The sequence below is a fragment of the Clarias gariepinus genome, chromosome 12 (assembly GCF_024256425.1).
Source record: "Clarias gariepinus isolate MV-2021 ecotype Netherlands chromosome 12, CGAR_prim_01v2, whole genome shotgun sequence".
Taxonomy (NCBI): domain Eukaryota; kingdom Metazoa; phylum Chordata; class Actinopteri; order Siluriformes; family Clariidae; genus Clarias; species Clarias gariepinus.
In genome coordinates, this window is record NC_071111.1 from 18,037,496 (window position 1) to 18,056,422 (window position 18,927).

The window sequence follows — 18,927 nt, forward strand, 5'->3', positions numbered from 1 at the left end:
ATTACTGAAGTGATTAATATGGCAACAAGTTATTGAACCCTAACTGATGCAGTGAGAAGCTTCTGTTTTCTTAAACAACCGTATCAGAAGACACATCCTGTGGTTTTGACAACGATGTTACTCTGTTTCGGAAGAGACAAATTATTGGCCTGCATCAAGCATAGAAAACAACGAAGGAGATTAAAACTACTAAAATTGGGTTAAGAACTGTAAAACGCGTTATTAAAGCCTAGAAGGATAGTGGTGGACCATCATCTTCGAGGAAAAATATGGCTAGAAAAACATCCTGAATGAGTGTGATGGGAGAGCACTTAAACCCTTAGTGAAATCGAAACGTAAAAAAAAAAGAAGCTGAGCTTAATAGTAAAATAGGAGCATTTTACCACTTACAACGCGAAGAGAACTCAAGGGATCGAGACTTCAAAAAAACACTTATCAGTGAGGCTCATCACGAAAAAAAAGCGAAGTAAAATGAAGTAAAAAATGTAATTCTTTAATCATAAAGAATAGACTGTGGAGCATTGGAAAAAAAGTTCTGTGGCCTGATGAGTTCAGATTTTCCCTGTTCCAGAGTGATGCATTAGGGAGGAAGAGAGGCAGAGAAAGTGTTGCACCCATCATGCCTAGTGCCTACTCTACAAGCCTGTGGGGGCTTTGTTATAATCTGGGCTCACTTCCATTGGTCAGGTCCAGCTGAATCATTGTCCTATGTTTTAGTGACCACAGAGTCCAGACCCTAACCCCACTGAGAATCTCTGAGATGTGTTGGAGAAGCCTTAAAGCAGCAGTCCAACATGTCCATCATCAATGTGAGTCTGGACTAAAATGAACGTTGTGACATTGCATAAGCTTATTGAAACCATGCCATGGCCCAATGAAATATTGGAGTGTGTGACTTTTTTTGACTGGGCAGTGTATTTTTCTACAGAACACAGAGGTAAAGAGTGGTTATACAGTATGAGCTCCTGATAGCTGGAACCAGTCTGGCCATTTACCTCTGACCTCCCTTATCAATGCCCACATCTCTGCCCACGTAAGTGCCATTTACTAAAAGCATTGAATTTTCATACTATTCTGCATAAAGTCTAGAGACTGTTGTGTCTGAAAATCCCAGGAAATCAACACCTTCTAAAATACCCAAACCAGCCCATCTGGCACCAACAGCAATGCCATAGTCAAAACCTTTTTTATTTTTTATTTCCATTCGGATGTTTGATGTGAACATTAACTGAAGCTTTTTACCTATATCTGTGTAATCGTATACACTGCCCTGCTAACAAATGATTTACTTAATGTATAATTACACTAATGACCCATTATAAATGTGTTGAACAGTTAGGTTAAAAAAACTATAGGTATGTAAAGCAGTGAGTAAACACCGTTAAAACCTACAGTAATATTGTGTAGTTCCTGTTTCATATAGCTCTAATAAGATTTATCAGCCCATGCCAACTTCTCCCATTGCTCTGTTTCCGATAGTCATATGTTCACCTTGCCTAATCTTTTCTGAGGAATGGGATCAACATGGACAGTTGGACTGGTCTGTGGCTTAACCTGCCCCATAAGCAGCAAGCTGAGACGCTCTGTGTGTCCAGGAACCTTTCTAATATAGTCAGCATTTTGTGCTTCAAAAGCTCTTCTCTGTGCCTGGGGCTGTTGGGTTAGCCTTATCTGCATGGATGCATGATCCATGGCCCTGTCAATGGTTCACCGGTTCTCCTTCCTTAGATCACTTTTGATTGGTACTGGTTTGTAATCTACATACTGGGAAGATCCCACAAGAGCTGCTGTTTTGGAGATGCTCTACCCTGTCGTCTAGCATCACAATTTCATGCTCACATCCTTCTGTTTGCTCATTTTTCCTGCTTTTAAAACATCAACTTCAAGAATCAACTGTTCACTTTTTGCCTAATTTATCCCACTCCTTAATAGGTGCCACTGTAATGAAATAATCAATGTTATTCTCTTCACCGCACAGAAGATTTAATGTTCTTGCTCATCAGTGTAGTCTGTCTAACAGATGAGGAACAAAAGCACTTTTTAATGACTGTTTGTCCTCAGTGGTGTTTCCCCATTTTCCAAATCAATCAAAGACACTTGCCCCATAAACATTAAATTAAAGTGTTCACTTCATATTGGGCATGCACACTAAACTGATTACGCTTCAAAACTCACAGCATATTAACCCTCCATTGGAGACAGACAGAAAGACTATTTGATGCTCTTGCTAACAAGCTGCTACTACAGCAAGTGCCACACACGCAAACAAACACACAAATACATTCTTATTTTTCCTTATTCCAAGGCGTTCTTACAAGTATGAGATACTCATGCTGAAATACTATAAGGGATATTACTAGTATTGTGGTCTAATCTAATTTTCAGCATTAATATACAAAGGTTACAGGTGCTTAATAAATACTCAGCAATTTCTTTAAAAGTAAATTTTAAGATGTGAAAGATAAATTAAACCCCAACCCCAAACACATATGTTACATTTGCAAACCGCATAAAGGTTCTGTGTCCAGTTTTTTGAGCTGTATTCAAAATTGACAATCCATGCTCAACACTAACATGGAAAAGAATGGTTATTTTCAGGTTGTCTCATTTTAGATGATTAAAACTGTCTGCAGAAAGGATATGCCTTAGAGGTTGTCAGATTTTCTGAGTGGCCAGGACAAAGATTTTTAACAGTGTCTAGACCACCACAATACAAGCACTTGTTTTTAAGCCCTTGTTTTTTTTAAACCCTTAAATATAAAAAGCAAACCGTGATTTTCTTCGCTGTAATACAATTTAACACAAAAGTCAGACACATAGACCCTGTTATAATTCTCACATGATTCACTGAACATTTGGTTTAACTTAATCATCCTCATTATTTGGCAGATTATAAAACAACTTATTCAAGGACATGTACTCATTTTTCATGCACCAGCAGTTTTTGTTTAATAAAGCAGATTTATTAGATTAAAAATTTAAAAGATTTTTCAAAAAGAATTGTTGTGTTTGTACGATATAGTGTAGACTGTTTTGTTATATTTTTAATTTGCTATTTCAGGGTCATAAAAAAAACTATAGGCAATATAGTTAATAAATATATTGCCTATTGTTTTATTCATTTATTTCACTCTCCCATAAACAATTGTATTAGTGCTGTTTGCTCTCATCCATTAAATGTCATCCATGTTAAATAAACATTTAATATTTAATTAATTAATTGTATTATACAGTATATGTGCAGTATATATTTAATATTGGCCATATGTCTTTCTATAGTTCTGAAATGAATTAAAACGATGGCTTTCTTTTCCAAACACTTCTGTAACAATTGCTTATAGCAGATTTGCAAATAAAGAAATAACAGATTCTGTGTCCGTTTTTTTCACAAAGCTCTGTATTCAGAATTGACCATTCATTGACCATATACTGACACAGGGAAAGTTTCTTATATTTAGGAGTGGTTTACACATGTACTTAAGTTCATTTTCGTGTCGTCTATTTTTAGATGATTAAAACTATCTACATATACAGTAGATTATGCCATGAAGGATTGTCAGATTTTCTTGGGAGCCGAGACAGAGCTGTCTAGACCACCACAATACAAGCAATTAAGCAGCCACAATTAATACAAAAAAAAACCTTGGACAGGTAACCTTGTAAACTGAGATTTTTTTTTTACTGTATTACAGTTTAACACAAAAGCCAGAGAAAGAAAAAAGTAAAGAAATAAAGAAATGTCTAACTGAAATTAGGCACATTACCAACATACTGCAGCATGAATTCACTTTGTTGTAATTCTCACATGAACATTTGGTTTAACTTAATAGTATCGTCCTCATAAATTGGCAGATTATTTAATAACACCTTATTCAACTACAAGTATTAATTTTTTTTCGCACCAGCAGTCCATGATTTTATATAGTCACAAGATGCAATGAAATAAATCCGGGTCATAAAATTGTTTTATTACTTTTACTTTACACAATCTTTGGTTATTGAAAAAAAAAAAAAAAACCACATCACCCACATCATTGTTTTCTTAATTCCCATAAAAATGTATCAGTGCTATTTTCTCTAATGTCGTCTAAATGCCATATAATGTCAATATAATATCATATCCATGTTAAATGAACATTTAATATTCAATAAATAAATTAACTGCATGATCTTTACAGTGTATATTTAATATGAGCATATGAGTATATCATTCCATAGTTCTGGAGTGTATTTATGGGCCTAATCAGACATTTTACCAGGATGTATTGTAATTATACCTACACTGGTCACTTCTTTAGGTACACTATTGCTGATTACATGAATATCTGAATTAAATGGCTCAACTCAATGCATTTGAGCATGGTCCAGACAATCTGCGAAAGTTCAAACTGAGCATCAGAAAGGGTGGAAAAAGGTGATTTAAGTAACTTTGAACCTGGCATTTTTATTAGTGCCAGATGGGCTGGTTTGAGTATTTCTGAAACTGCAGATCTACTAGGCTTTTCACACACAATCTCAAGGGTTTACAGAGAATGGCCTGAGAGAAAATATCCAGTGAGTGGACTTCCTCTAGAAAAAAATGCTTTGTTCATGCCAGAGGTCAGAGAAAAATGGCCATACTGATACGAGCAAACAATTAATAAATAAATAATGTACCAAAGCCAAAAAGTCCCTTTTTGCTCCTTCAATAAGCAATAAGAAATATATTTTGTTTTGTGTTTGACAAAAAAAAAATAAAAATTAAAAATGAAGAACAAACACTGTATCTAGCACTGTCTGACAAATTACAGAGTGTGCTTCACAGCTACATTTTGTGTTGCTCAGCATGGGATATGGGACTGCTATTCATAAATATACAGCATTGTTTTGTTAATTACATATTACAGTAACTGAAACATACCAATTTTGTTGGTCTTGGCATGTTGGTTTTGGTCAATTCTTCAAAGATTGAGGAAAAAAGGAGCAGAGAATGAAAATGAGGTCACGGATCACTAGACATGCGAGTAAGTACTAAACTAATTATAACAGTATGAAATAGTTCTATTTTAACTTATCAGAATGTCTAAAGCAAAGTAAATCTTATATACTCTCCTAAGGATAGATTTTACATCATTCTTTGTTACTAAACCCCCAACAATCCTGCAATGCAGTACCTTAATGCTGTTTTTTTAGACATAACTGTAACATGTCAAGGATGCAGACTGAAATTAACACTAAAATCCATACAGTTTTATTACAGTCATGATCTTAAAAAGCACAGAAAAGAAGTAACTGTGTTTACAAGTTACAAGCAATTTAAAACAAAAGTTGTCTGATTTGAACCTCCCCCATAGTGAAGCTCTGATTCAGAGAACAGTGGCTTTAAATACACAGTGGTGTCTGCGTTTCCTCTCAAGCTCCATGCTGTGTGTCGTAAATGGAGAATAAGCTTGATTATGTGAGAAACCATAGTTTAGACACGCTTGCACTTTAAGATGCTCATGCTGCTGCTGTTAAATTATCGGGAAACAGCAGCCTCGAGCAAACGCCTCAGGTTCCATACTCTATGATTAACGGACCAAATGAAGGAGTGAGAAATGTGGTAGTGGCTCACTGAGTATGACTTATGTATAAGTTGTTTAACAACTTATACATAAGTTGTTAGTATGCACAAGATATAGTATGCCAGTGCAAATACTGTACGTGCAGTTAGCAGATAAAGTGGCACCAGAATGGACCAGCAAATTGTTATTGTAATGATCCTTACTTCACTTACGTCATTGCTTAACACTTAAAACTTAGCACGAATTAATTAGTGTTTTAGGGGGTATTTTGAGCTACTGCATTTGCATTATTTTGCATGTTTTAATGATTATATGAAGGCTTAGAGATGTGCAATATATAGTGTCTTATACCCTTTTTTCAACTTAGTTACATAATGAAATACATTTTATTTCATTTTAACCAACCGCAAAGCATGACTGAGTAAAAACCATCAAGGATTTTTTTAATTAAAAAAATAATAATTTTTGTCCAACACACACTTATTAACAGATGGAATTTATAAAAACACTTATTCTTAATCAAGTACTACTGAACATTTTAATCAGAACAATAACAAAACAAAAATTTTCCAATTTAAAAAATCTTTATGATTAGACTTTTTGAAATATTGTCACACACCTTATTTACAGATTACAGTTACAAACACTTTTATTCTTAAATTAATTGTCCCTCCCCACACACACACACACCTTATTTACCTTATTAAATCTTATTTACACCGAAACAGAGAAGTAAACTCTAATCAAAACGCATGGTTTACGCATGAGTGTCACATAAGCAACGAATTACAACCTGTATTTATGTTTTTTTATTACCAAATAAATTGATTAATTCATTAATAAAAACGAATAATAATAATTTTCTAAGAAGTAAGATATAATCCATTGTAAAATATAGACAGGCAGTGTGCATGAACTGAACAAAACAAATTAGAATGAACTTTAGCAGAATTTTATCAATGTATGTTAATATGTTATATATATATGATAGTATGTTTAAATAGATACAATAACGTTATCATTACTTGCCATTTAATAGGTGATGGTGCTATTGATTGCTAGAATATTACTTGTGATAAATCTTTAATTTCTTTTTAAAGAATAAACAATATCACACTTGCAGGAATAGTAGGGTTAAAACCTTACATGATGTTAAGGCCACCAATACAATATTTAGATTCATTTAAGAAATTACTGATAACCAATAACATTAAAACCACTGACACGTGAAATAAGTAACATTGTTTATCTCATTATAGTGACACTGGTCAAGGGGAGGGATATATGAGTCTGCAATTTGTTCTTTTGTTAGAAGCAATGGAAACGGTATAAAGAACTGAGGAACTTTGACAAATTTGGAAAGCCTTGATGATTTTGCCAGAGCTTGGCCAAAAAGCAGAGATTTTAGGATATTTCTGGGATGCAGTGGATTCTACCTACAAAAAGAAGTCCAAGAAGAACAGACACTCAATAGGGGTAAGATCAGGACTCGATAACCCTGTTATTCAGTACATTCAGGTCATCAGCTGACTTCACATAACATTGCCATTAATCACAATACTTTTATTTACAAAATATTCTCTAAATTTCTTTGAAAAAAGTCATCTCTCCAACTCATGAATTATCACATCTGATGTTATGCATATAACTGCAATACTAATATATCTATTATTCACTTTTTGACAAAAATGTAAGAACTAAGTCCTAGTTAATAAATACCTATACTAAATATTTTCTAAAAACAATCTAAAGGTGTTAATTTCCCCGTATATGAAAACATTTGTCATAGCCTGTAGATTATTACTACTATTATTATTATTATTACTATAAATGATATGAAAACAGTGTGAGATTTTGACATATCCTAAAATAACATATGCATGATAATAACATAATAATATATGAATTAAAATATTTTTAGTTTAAATAACAACTTTAAACTGTACTATTCACAACTTGCAGTCCAGGGCTTCCATTGACTGCCACCACAGAGAACTAAACACCATGAATAAATTGGAAACTGTTGGTTTACAAGATATCCTGCTGTGAGGATTGTTTTATACTGAAGAAGAATAAGCATCTTTAAATCACTAGCCAGAATGCGACCCTCGCTCCAGTTGCTTCAATTAGTGCAGCTGTTTATACTGCCTCTGGGAGGAGAGGGCTCAGCTGTACGTCTGAAGGGACCACTCGCTGCTGCATGATGTATTGCCATGCTGAAGTGTACTTATTTCTTTACGTTCTGAATCCAATTTCTAATTATTTTGAACTGTTTAATGTGGATTTTAGGTCATAATAAGGACATTACTATTCAACTGATATTAAATTAATGCTCTAATCCAAGGAAATTAATTTTCTGTACACAAGTTTAAGACCGTAAATTTAAGCCTGATTATACTGAATTGCTGATTATATTGAATTCTTAGCTTTGATTAGTCAGGCGTGGATTGATTTTTGATCATAGTAGCTCAAATAGTAGTCAAGCTGCAGGCAAATCACAGGCTTAGTTCCTTCTTATATGTTAATGTTTCTATGGCAACAAGGTACCTGGTATGGAGGACCGGGTTACATAAATATATTATAAATAAGTGTGTACTTGTTGATATAGTAAAATATTCAAAACAAAGGGCTTTGTAAATTAAATATTAACAGAAAAACATAAGGCATGAACACAGCATAAAAAAGACTGTCCCCTACATTGTACAGGATTTCCTTCACAACTACAGGATGTTATTGGGGACGTTCTGAAGTATGAATGCAAAGTTTCAGAGAATGCTCTGCAAACATTTTATTTAGGACCAAAAACATGTGAAGTGAGTGCTCCGTGTTGTGGTATTACTATATCCCCCCTTTTTTTGTGGATGGCTGGAGTTACCCCCTAGGACACGAACTCACGTTTTCAGATTATTGAGGTTACTGTTACTCATTTGTAAACAGAGGATTAATCACTAGTGTTTTAATTAATAAAATGTGTAGCTTCCCTGCAGGTTATATTTATGTAAGATTTGGAACATTACACTGGAACCAAACTATGACCTTCCATGAACCTCTGTAGTCAAACTAGGGACCGTGGAGGCCAATGGTGATCATTGTATTTTTTCCTATTGGTACAACCGTGGTAGGTCCACTAATCACGATCAGACGCATGCCCACACACTACGGGACATTTGGAATCGCCAATTAGCCAAATATGGATGTCTTTGGACTGTGGGAGGAAACCAGAAGAAACCCATCAAGCACAAGTAGAACATGAAAACACAATGCAAACACAATGCACACAAACCCGGGAATCGAACCTGGGACCTGAAGGTGCAAGGTGACACTGCTAACCACTAATCCACCATGCTGCCTTAGTGAACATCAGAAAGGTCCTAATAAGGTGCCACACAAAGAACTTTCACATGAAGACCAAATGTGATCAACATAAAATGCCCCGAAACATTCAGGAGACATCCCAGTTGCTGGAAAGTGCTTTTATTAAAAAAATAAATATATACGTAATTGTGAGCGACAAAACACTTTGTGCTGTCATGTTATATCTGCCTGAAGCAGTATCACATCACCTCTTTGTATTTGATCATATTTTAAATAAGAGCATGTGACAAAGTGTTTTTATTCTTTACATACTAAAAATAAAAATTCCGCACTTTATTACAAATGCATCTAAATATATAAGTCTATCAACTTTTGTTTAGGCTTGGGTAGGTACACAAGTGTATTTTTATATATCTTACAATTTTTGTGTTTTTGTATTTTACAATTGTTGTGGATAGATTAACATTGCACATTACACAAGCACAAATGCCCCTACCTTAATCCTTGATTTGGGAACTATAAGTAATGACCGGACTAGAGAGCCTGTGTTAGATCTTATGGCCGTAAGAGGTCAGGAATATATGATGCCACTTGATTCAAATATTGTAGGCCATTAACAAGACCCTTACATTCCTAAACTAAACTGGCGGCCAGTGCAGGGATGTTAGGACAGGAGTTACGTAACTTATGAGTTACAGTTAAATTATGTACATCAGCATGTTAAACCAGCTGGAAATAGACAAGAGAGGCCTGGCCAAGACCTTCATAAAGGGCATTACAGTAATCAAGTCAGCTATAATAAAAGCATGTATAGTGTTTGGCAGAAGCACAAGTATTGGGCTCTTTAAACTGCTTTTTGAGCAGGCATACGGTGGCAACTTCGTCAAACTGAAAAAAAGACAAGTGGCACTGAAAAGGGCACAGATGCAGCAGAAAGTGATTCTTTTTATGAGTGAGAGAGTTACAGTTCTGATTTATTTCACAAAGCAGATAAAAGATAGAGAAGAAGCTGGCATATTTAAGTTTAAGTTGTAATTTCGTTGCAGCTTCCAGACCTATAAAAAAAATCATGAGTACTCCAGCTCTAGAGAGTCTGAAGTTAAAAAGGCGGACAGAAAAAGTGAAAGAAAATTGCACTGCAGGCTTAAAAGCCCTGGATTGGTTACTGAGGGTCAGACTGCAATGAACAGTACCAAGAACCTGTGGTGACGCTTGTCAAATCTCTTTGAGGGGAATCAAAAAGTCTCAGTCTAATTGGCTCCGTCTCTGTCAGAGGCCCAGAAGAACATGCCTGAAAGCTACTGGTTGATGAAGAAATGTGAAGGGTGAAAGAGGAATACATTAGGACAGAGCCTTCAGCTTCACAGTGGGTAAATGAAGCCATCTCCCTTCAGCAGAGCGGGTAAAGGGAGTTTAGTGCAAACAACCTTCTCATTTATTTCTTTTTTTAAAAACTTTTTTTCCTTTATGTTCAAAAATATTATGAGGATTGATGCCTCCATATAAGTTTGAATTTGTATTTGAAAATGGAAATAAACTACAGACTTAGTACAAAGCTATTGGCATGGTAGCTACCTTGGGAAATATGCTATCAGTGTACTAAAATTGCAGTGAATTTTTAAAACCAATTAAAATACACACTGTGCAAAAGTCTTTAGGCGCATGGAAATTAGCGCTATGGAGGAAGCATGCCTTAAAAAAGTAATTAATTAATGAAACAAACTTGGTGTTTGGTTCGATATTGCTTTGAGAATACTTAAGACTTAAGAAGAAGGCTTGATTTGTGGAGTTTTATAGGGAAATTAGCTATTACATTTTGTAGAGCAGTACTTTGACTGTTTGACCATTTTTTTTTTTTGCATGCAAAATCCAAAATTTTTTTTTGTCTGAAATGAGGTTGCTTATATAATATGCTGCTTACTTCTCTGGCATACAAATATTTTTCATTAAGATTTAATTATGTGTTGAATTACTAATGTTTTTTTAAATAAGAAATGTTATTGTACTTATTTCATAATACAGTTATAAAATAATAATAAAAAAAATCATAGGAAAGTGAAAAAAAACAGGGTGCCTACTGTAATTACTGTATATTTTGTGCATAAAAGTATACTGATGGCTAAATATTATATAAAAAATGAGGGTAGTTTTCATAAATGTACATAATGATTTGAAGGACATTACACACATACAGTACACACACATACACACACACACACACACGAGACAAATGAGAAAGCTTAAAAAATAAAAAACACACATCCTTACAAACTCACTCCTGTATAATTGTTTAAATATGATGTATGACAAGTAACTTTATACTGAAAAAAGCGGTGTTAAAAAAAATGGCGATCTTTCCACCTTTAAATTGGACCTAACACTCGTTCTGGGCTAGGTGTAAATTTACACATGGCATTTTAGTTGCAGGAGTCTTAAACTTAAATTTAATTGTGACAAAAAAAAAAAAAAAAAAATAATAATAATAATATGAAAAATGATGTAAAATAATAGAATATATTGTACTTTTTTCATCATTCTTTTTGCATTCTCTCCTTTAAACAAATAATACAGAATAGCAATTCATTAACCTAACAAGATAACATGATATATTAAATATACTCACTCACTCACTCACTCACTCAATACCGGAACATTTTATACCATTTAATCCTGTATTTAGGGTCACAGGGGTTGCCTGGTGCCTATCCCAGGAAACTTAGGACAAGAGGTGGAGTACAGCCCCACGGACAGGGTGCCAATCCATCGCAGGGCACACACACACACATACACACACGCACTCACACATGCACTATGTCTTTGGACTGTGGGAGAAAACCGGCGTACCCGGAGGGAACCCACCAAGCACAGGGAGAACATATAAATTCCATGCACAAAAAGATAGGAATCGATCCTGGACAGGAATTGAACCTGGACCCTGAAGGCACTAACCACCATTAAATATTAAATGGCATAATTGTGTAATTTATTAGTCAGTCACTTTTAAATACTACTACTGTAACTGTGCACAACTCCTTCTTGTCTAACATTGGTGCTTTGCCTTGCTATTAATACACACTTTATTTTTTTCTTAATTTCCAAATTAAAATTAAAATTATATTCGTCACATACACAGTCATATACAGTATGATATGCAGTGAAATGCTCATACGACCGCCAGTGACCTTAAAAAAAAAACTAAACTAAAAAAAAAAAAAAATTCTGTTATTAATGCAAAGGTATTTTATTCAGGCATTTATTTTCAGCAACTGCTTTTGGATTTAATGCATAATGTTGGGAATCCTCTTTAGATATGAAAGAACTTTGACTTGTCTTGTGTAAAAAATGTGCTACTGTATATTAATAAACATGCGTTGCCCTAAATAAAACTTGCTATCCTGGAGTGATATTTCTGGGTGAAACTCTCCCCAACCACAAGATGCAAGCACCCACTGAATAGTTTGAAATAGTCTGAATAATTTTAGTATGTAAATTATGTACATCATATACTATGGCCTTTACAATCACCAGATCTCAGGACACCTAAACACACCTTATGGACTGTGACTAACTCCATTTGGAAGAATGGAGTCGCTGAGACTTGAAGAATCAATGGATTCTTCTATAGATTCTAAGGAGCTCAGCTCCTAAATGAGAAACATGCAATGATTTTTCCTTCATCACTCATCCGTCTCCATCTTCTTATATATATCTTAAGATTGAAAGAAATGGTTTAAAAGAATGAAAACACAGAGAGAGGCATGCAGGGAGAGAGAGAGAGAAAGAGGGAGAGAGAGAGAGAGAGAGAGAGAGACGCATCATCCCCATGGGATCTGACCCATTTCTCTAATGAAAGAGAATGAGCACAGCACAACACACAGATGCTACACAACACCAGAGAGACCCCTCAGTAATCTGCACCTATTTTGCCATGTCCACAGACAAGTGTACATGCACACACACACACACACACACACACACACACACACACACACACACACACACAACCCAAAGTCAAAACCCAAAGTCACAGCAAAGACAATTGAAAATAGTGGATTTTAAATGGACTACAATAACTGCACCCCATTATAATCCTTTATGTGCACATTCATGATTAACATAGCTATTCCACATGGCTATTGATAATGGGGCAGACAGAAGCAATAACTGGCTAGAATCACACTGAACCAGAACTCGATTCCTGGTCAGGACATGAGCTGAACCTAGAAGGTGTAAGACACCTGTCACTTTCAATCAGTCTCACTTCAGGCACATCCAGAAGCCAATCACTCCAGGCTTTAAACACGGACAAAGTGAGTCGTTATTCATTTTCAATAAAAACACGAGAATTTACCAATGAACAGACATTATACTTAAGCAATGCTTATATTGTAAAACTTAAAAAGACACAGAGGAATGTATTGAAGAATGGAAGAAGCAAACATTTATTTACTCTTATATAAATAAACATAATAAAGAAAAAGTTAATCTATTACAGAATATGAGCTGAAAAGAGTATTAATCCTAAGCATGTTTGCACACTAAGTAATAAATCAATAATTATCTGAATTACATAGATATGCTGGATGCTTTATTATATAAAGGTATATATAATAAAGCATCCACTATGACTATGAATTCTTGAGTCAGTTGCAAAAGAAAGGAAAACAAGTCTACAGACAGAAGGGGATAATTAATAAAGATGTTAAAGACACATTTGTTTATATTAAAACAAAGTTTACTCATGCATTCTCATAAATAATAAATCTAACATAATGGTATACCAGATGTTTACTACATCTGTAGCGACTGACTCATGTGCAAAGTTTCTAATTATATAATGAAGTGCAACTGTCTACAGGTGCAGTGTATTACCGAAAGTATTCAGAAACTTTTTGCTGTTGTTTTAACCTGTTTAGGTATGCTGAGGTTGCAGCATCCTTCCCATGACTTAAGACTTTCATTTCTGTCATGCATATCCCTGAGATACTTTGATATGCTACATCAATTAGAGAGCAAGGCCCTTGGATAAAAACTTTAAAGCCACCAACGCTGCAGTTTGTCAGCGCTACTATGGTTTATTGCATATTGTATAATTACTTAGACTGAATTTGCTGGTGAATGTGAACACCTGTCCTTCCTTAAAAAGGTCTAGTGGTGCAGCAGGACAACAGATGGCATTAATATTAGGTATCATGTTGATCAATAGGCCTGTAGCGTAATCACAGTGTCATCAATGCCTCATTTATGCAAAATAATAAAATACTTCGTCAGGGAATTGTGAGCGAAACGCATCAGCAGGAGCAACACCATATTTTGTACGAAACCTTTTATTTATTCTAGGTGTAGAAGAATTCTTGTCTGATGTCAGCCTAACCTCATCAAGTCTATGATAACTCTAACCATTAAAGCTATGACTACACTTTGAACCCGAATAATGTTTTCAATTTTTTAAGTAAACAGAACTATTAGTTTTTGAGTTTGTTGTACTCATTCATATTAATCATTCTTTATTTGCATTCATGAGTAGCCTAACTCATACTATTTAATAGTAATTATCTTTTTTTTTTTATTGCAAATAAAGGAAATTGTTGTTGGTCTTTTGCCTGCTCCCGGCAATGGGTCACCTCAGTGAACCATCCGGTCCGCACACAAGCTTGGGCACAGCTTTTACACCAGATGCCGTCCCATTTTATTTGAGCTGGAGACAGGCACTTCATCCAGTGGCTGAGAATCGAACCTAGGCCTTTCACGTGGCAGGCGAAACACCCACCACTAAGCCACCAGTGCCTCTAGAGAGCAATCAGGTGACATAAATCAAAAACATCAACTTTAGGGTCCCCAGATTTGTAAAGATTATACTTACAGCATCATGCAAAGACAGACCAATCCACCATCGTGATCAAAACAATTCAACATGGACAGTTTACATGTGCATTGATGATGTCAGACACAAAATCGCTAGGCTGAAAGATTTTAAGTTGGTGAAACAGTTACTGTGGCTTAAAATATCAAAGTTGCTCAAGCTAACTTGGAAAGTGTCATTTCTACAAACTCATAAATACTAAAAAGTTCTAAATACTCATCAAGGTCTATTAATTTGAACTAATTGCCATTATTTAAGTTAACAGTACTCAATATGTTTAATTACTTTAAGCATTAGGGTTTACAGTGACTAATTGTAAATGTCCAGTGTTCCATAGTTTAATATGCCATTTAGGTATTAGCAATCCTCTGCATCCTCCTGAACTGCAGCATGTATATACCACTTACATTCCAGCCCTCACAAAGTATATTATTTGTGACACAGCTATGGTCTTGTCACAGAATTCCACAGAAAACAATCAGTTTGAGTGGTTGTAGTGCAAATATGCTAATGATGGCCTGAGGTGGCAGTAAGCTTATGTGACAGCAGAAGAAGAACAAGAAGAAGAACAAGAAAAAAAAAAAGCAATTATGGCACAGGGCTTAAGGTTTAGCAGGAGATTACAGGACAGGAGTGTGCTTGTCAGAGTCTGATTAGGAAGAATATTACCATGGCCTAATTGTATTGGTACTACATGTTCACCTATGAGCTAAAGAGGGATAAAGGAAGCAAACTGAGCCTGTCTGTGGACTCAGCAGGGCCAGACTATTACTGTGGCTATAGGTCATTTGAGATGTCCACATTTTAGCTTTGGCTAATTGGGGCCTGCTAAATGACAAGGGCTCAAGAACAAATGCCAGCGAATTGTCAATGAGACAGAAAGAAAGAGAGACAGAGAGAGAAAGAGAGAGAGAGAGAGAGAGAGAGAGAGGGGGAAATGTAAATTGAGAGAGCATGACAAATTTAGGAAAATGTAACATAGAGTGAGGGAAAAAATGAATAAGGAAAGAACTGTAGAGACAGACAAAGTGATTAGAAGACAGAAAGGAACATAGAGATAGAGAGATTAAAAAAGAATAAGATAGAGAGACAAGAGATGGGTATGCTGCTCTGCATCAGTAATGAATAAAATGATGTGAAGTGTTCTGTGCAATAACTGTCTAATGAACAAAAGTGGAGTAGGTTCTTCTGCTCAAGGCCTTTAAATGAGTGTGCATGGTTAAATATGGGATAAAAAAGGATGTGAGAGAAAGAGAGTGAGAAGGAGAGAGAGAGAGAAAGAAAAATTGGATTCAATGGAGATAAGCAGATAGTGAGAAACATACAGAATTAAAGTGAACGGTCCTGTGCTAGAATACAATTTTGTCTTTAGATAACACTCATAGCTTCCAGACAGAGGATAAAAACTGTCTATGTCTGGATCAGCCTCATCTCTTACACGTCTCTAACTGACACCCACAAAAGCCCCTGAGAGCTGTGCTTCATGACACAGGCTGATGGAAGGATCTCTTGGACAGCTGAGTCTGACAGATGACGAGGTGACGAGTTGTTTGTGTGTGAGAGTTTGACATGTTACATCATTCAGAGACCAAGGCCAAGAAAAGACATTCGGATAAACACTGTAAGTGCATTGATGCTCCTATGTTTTTAGTGGTATTATGATTTGTGTGTGTGTGTGTGTGAGAGAGAGAGAGAGAGAGCGCGAGAGAGATAGTTACAGGGGTAACACATAACAGTGATGTGTATGTATGTTTGTTCCACTAAACTGACTAACTACGCACACTGAAATCATGTTTTTTTTCCCTCAGACCTGTCTGCAAATCTCTCTCACCTTCTAAAATAAGAGCACAGGCAAAGTAAACATGCACGTACTCATGCACACGCACACATTCATTTCTCTTTTTGCTGGCGACATCAGTGGTTGCTTAGCAACCGCACACATCCCAAGATTGTGTCAAGCTTTCCTTGGGTAGTCCATCACACAAGGTGGAGCAGAAGCAATGACAGGAATGAAGCGAGGTTATGAAAATGAAACTATGGGCCACATTGGCCTCAAATGCCAAATAAGTGTTAGTCTTCACTGTGCGCTGGTTTCAGTTATTAAAATTAACATTGAACACAATAGCACAATAGCATAATTGCCTGTGCTCTTTAAAGTAAGTTATTGTGTGAACTGTGCTTTGCTGCTTTGAGCACAGCTATTTACTCGAAGTTTTCGGCCATGTTTACAATGAAAAGTACCAGGCCTGAATAACTATAACAATGGCAAACATACAGAAATCACATCCCATGCTTTCTTTGCATTTAAAATGTGATTTCTGAGGGTTCAAACACTCAGTTCTTAACTAATCAGCTTGCACGTTATCCTCCACTGGCTTCCATGACTGACCAGCTTTATTAATCCTTTATTTAGCACATTTTATATGCTGATTATTATCCCATTATCATTATCCCTTCATCTTATTATCATGATCAAACTAGTAATTCAGCTTGGTCACCAGTCCATCACCCAACCTACTCTCCCACCCTGGTGACCACCCTATCATGCAATCTTCTTTTCTGGCCAGGTCATCACATTTTCAAACCTCCTTCTTATAAACTGATCACCACTGCAATATCTAACCTTCTCTTCAAGCCTGATTGTCCGATCATATTATCCAACCTCCTCTTTAAGAGTGATTATCACATCATCTCAATTTCCACCCAACCTACCTTTTCGACAGCTGAAGATAGGTAATCGCTAGTATTTCTCTCTTCATCTATTAACTTTTTATTAGTCCAGTTCCACATCCTTCTATTCAATCTTCTTTATAATCCTATTTCCAGTCTGTCCATCCATTCTGTTGATTTGACCACTATCTCTTAATTCATCTTTTTGTACAACTACTTAACTGTCCATCCATCAACTTGCTGTCTTGCTTACTATTCTTTTTTTTCCTAATCCTCTTTTTTCCTGCTAAATATTTCCTTATTTATTCACAATTTGTAGTATTGCACTGGCTGCTCCAGCGCACATGATTTCCATGCACGAAATCTCCTTCCACAACAAAAAATCTTTTTATTCTTTTCTGCACATGGTTTTGTTTGGACTATATAAGGGGAACTATTTATAAATGTATCATTATACGCAGTATGGCGGTGCAGTGGAAGAGGGGGTGTGGTAGAGAAAAATGATGCATACATTACTGTGTTGATTCCAGAGAGCTGCTGGAACATGTGGAGTCCGCAGCCCACAATGAGAGCACGCCGGGCGGGAGCATAGGTCAGCATGCGCCACAGCACTGGGCCATCTACAGGGAAAATAACACAGGAAATTAACTTTGCATAACATATTCTTCATATACACATACTGTATACTGTACAATGACATTAAAAGATTGTGTCTCTATAATCACTACGCTATGACATAAGCCAAAGAAGTGCTGAAAAACAATTGTTGCAAAATACATAAAAATCATATTATTTTAAAATAGAAAGGGATGTTCACGTCATACCGTAACTTTTCATTGTACAGAATACAGTAATGAGGGTAAATCTACCTTTATGTATCAATATAATCCCCTGCTACAGTAATGCACTAATCCCAGGGTTTTACTAGTGCTTGGACACCATCAAGGTAGAAAGTTTTCTCAGTATGCCAGAGCCATGATCGGACTGCCTGATTCATGTCTGAAACGATGGCCTTCCAAGAACTCCAAGAACAAATACATGGAAATGGATTGTACTGAGGTCAGAAATGTTTAAAGGATGTGGTAATAACTTCCAATCGAATTCCTGTAATGGGTGTGTTGTTGGTGAACGATTGTACAGTTCTCATAAACAGATGCATCTCTTTCACATCTAATACAGTTTTCAAGGATCAGGATCACTCATAAAGTGTAAGCGGTGTAATTACTGGGGTTCTGTGCCACTTTTGCCAGGATTGACATTCACAGCCTTTTTTTTGCACCATTTAACTCTTTGATTGCGGCTAAGGGTCTCATTACTGTACTGTGCTTTAAAAGTCTTCTGGAAATGTAAATCCTTTTTAAACATTAATTTATAAGAAATTTTATCATAAGTCCTGGTTCGATGGGAACGCCCCTCGTATTTACCTATTTATGCACTTCTCTACTTTCCATATTACCAGAAAAATACACTGCCGTGTCACAGGCTAAGGATGCATTAAGAAATACATTTGCATCTCTATTCTTCCATAACTGTGTG

General features: G+C 35.8%; 1 protein-coding gene across 1 annotated transcript in view; it reads right to left on the minus strand.

Annotated features, from left to right (window-relative positions):
• LOC128534024 (proton myo-inositol cotransporter-like) overlaps positions 1–18,927 on the minus strand; it is a 49,532-nt gene that overhangs the window by 5,922 nt on the left and 24,683 nt on the right. Inside the window, exon 4 of the mRNA XM_053508277.1 lies at positions 17,903–18,011. Within this exon, the coding sequence (XP_053364252.1) occupies positions 17,903–18,011 (109 nt within the window). The remainder of the gene's footprint in view (positions 1–17,902; positions 18,012–18,927) is intronic.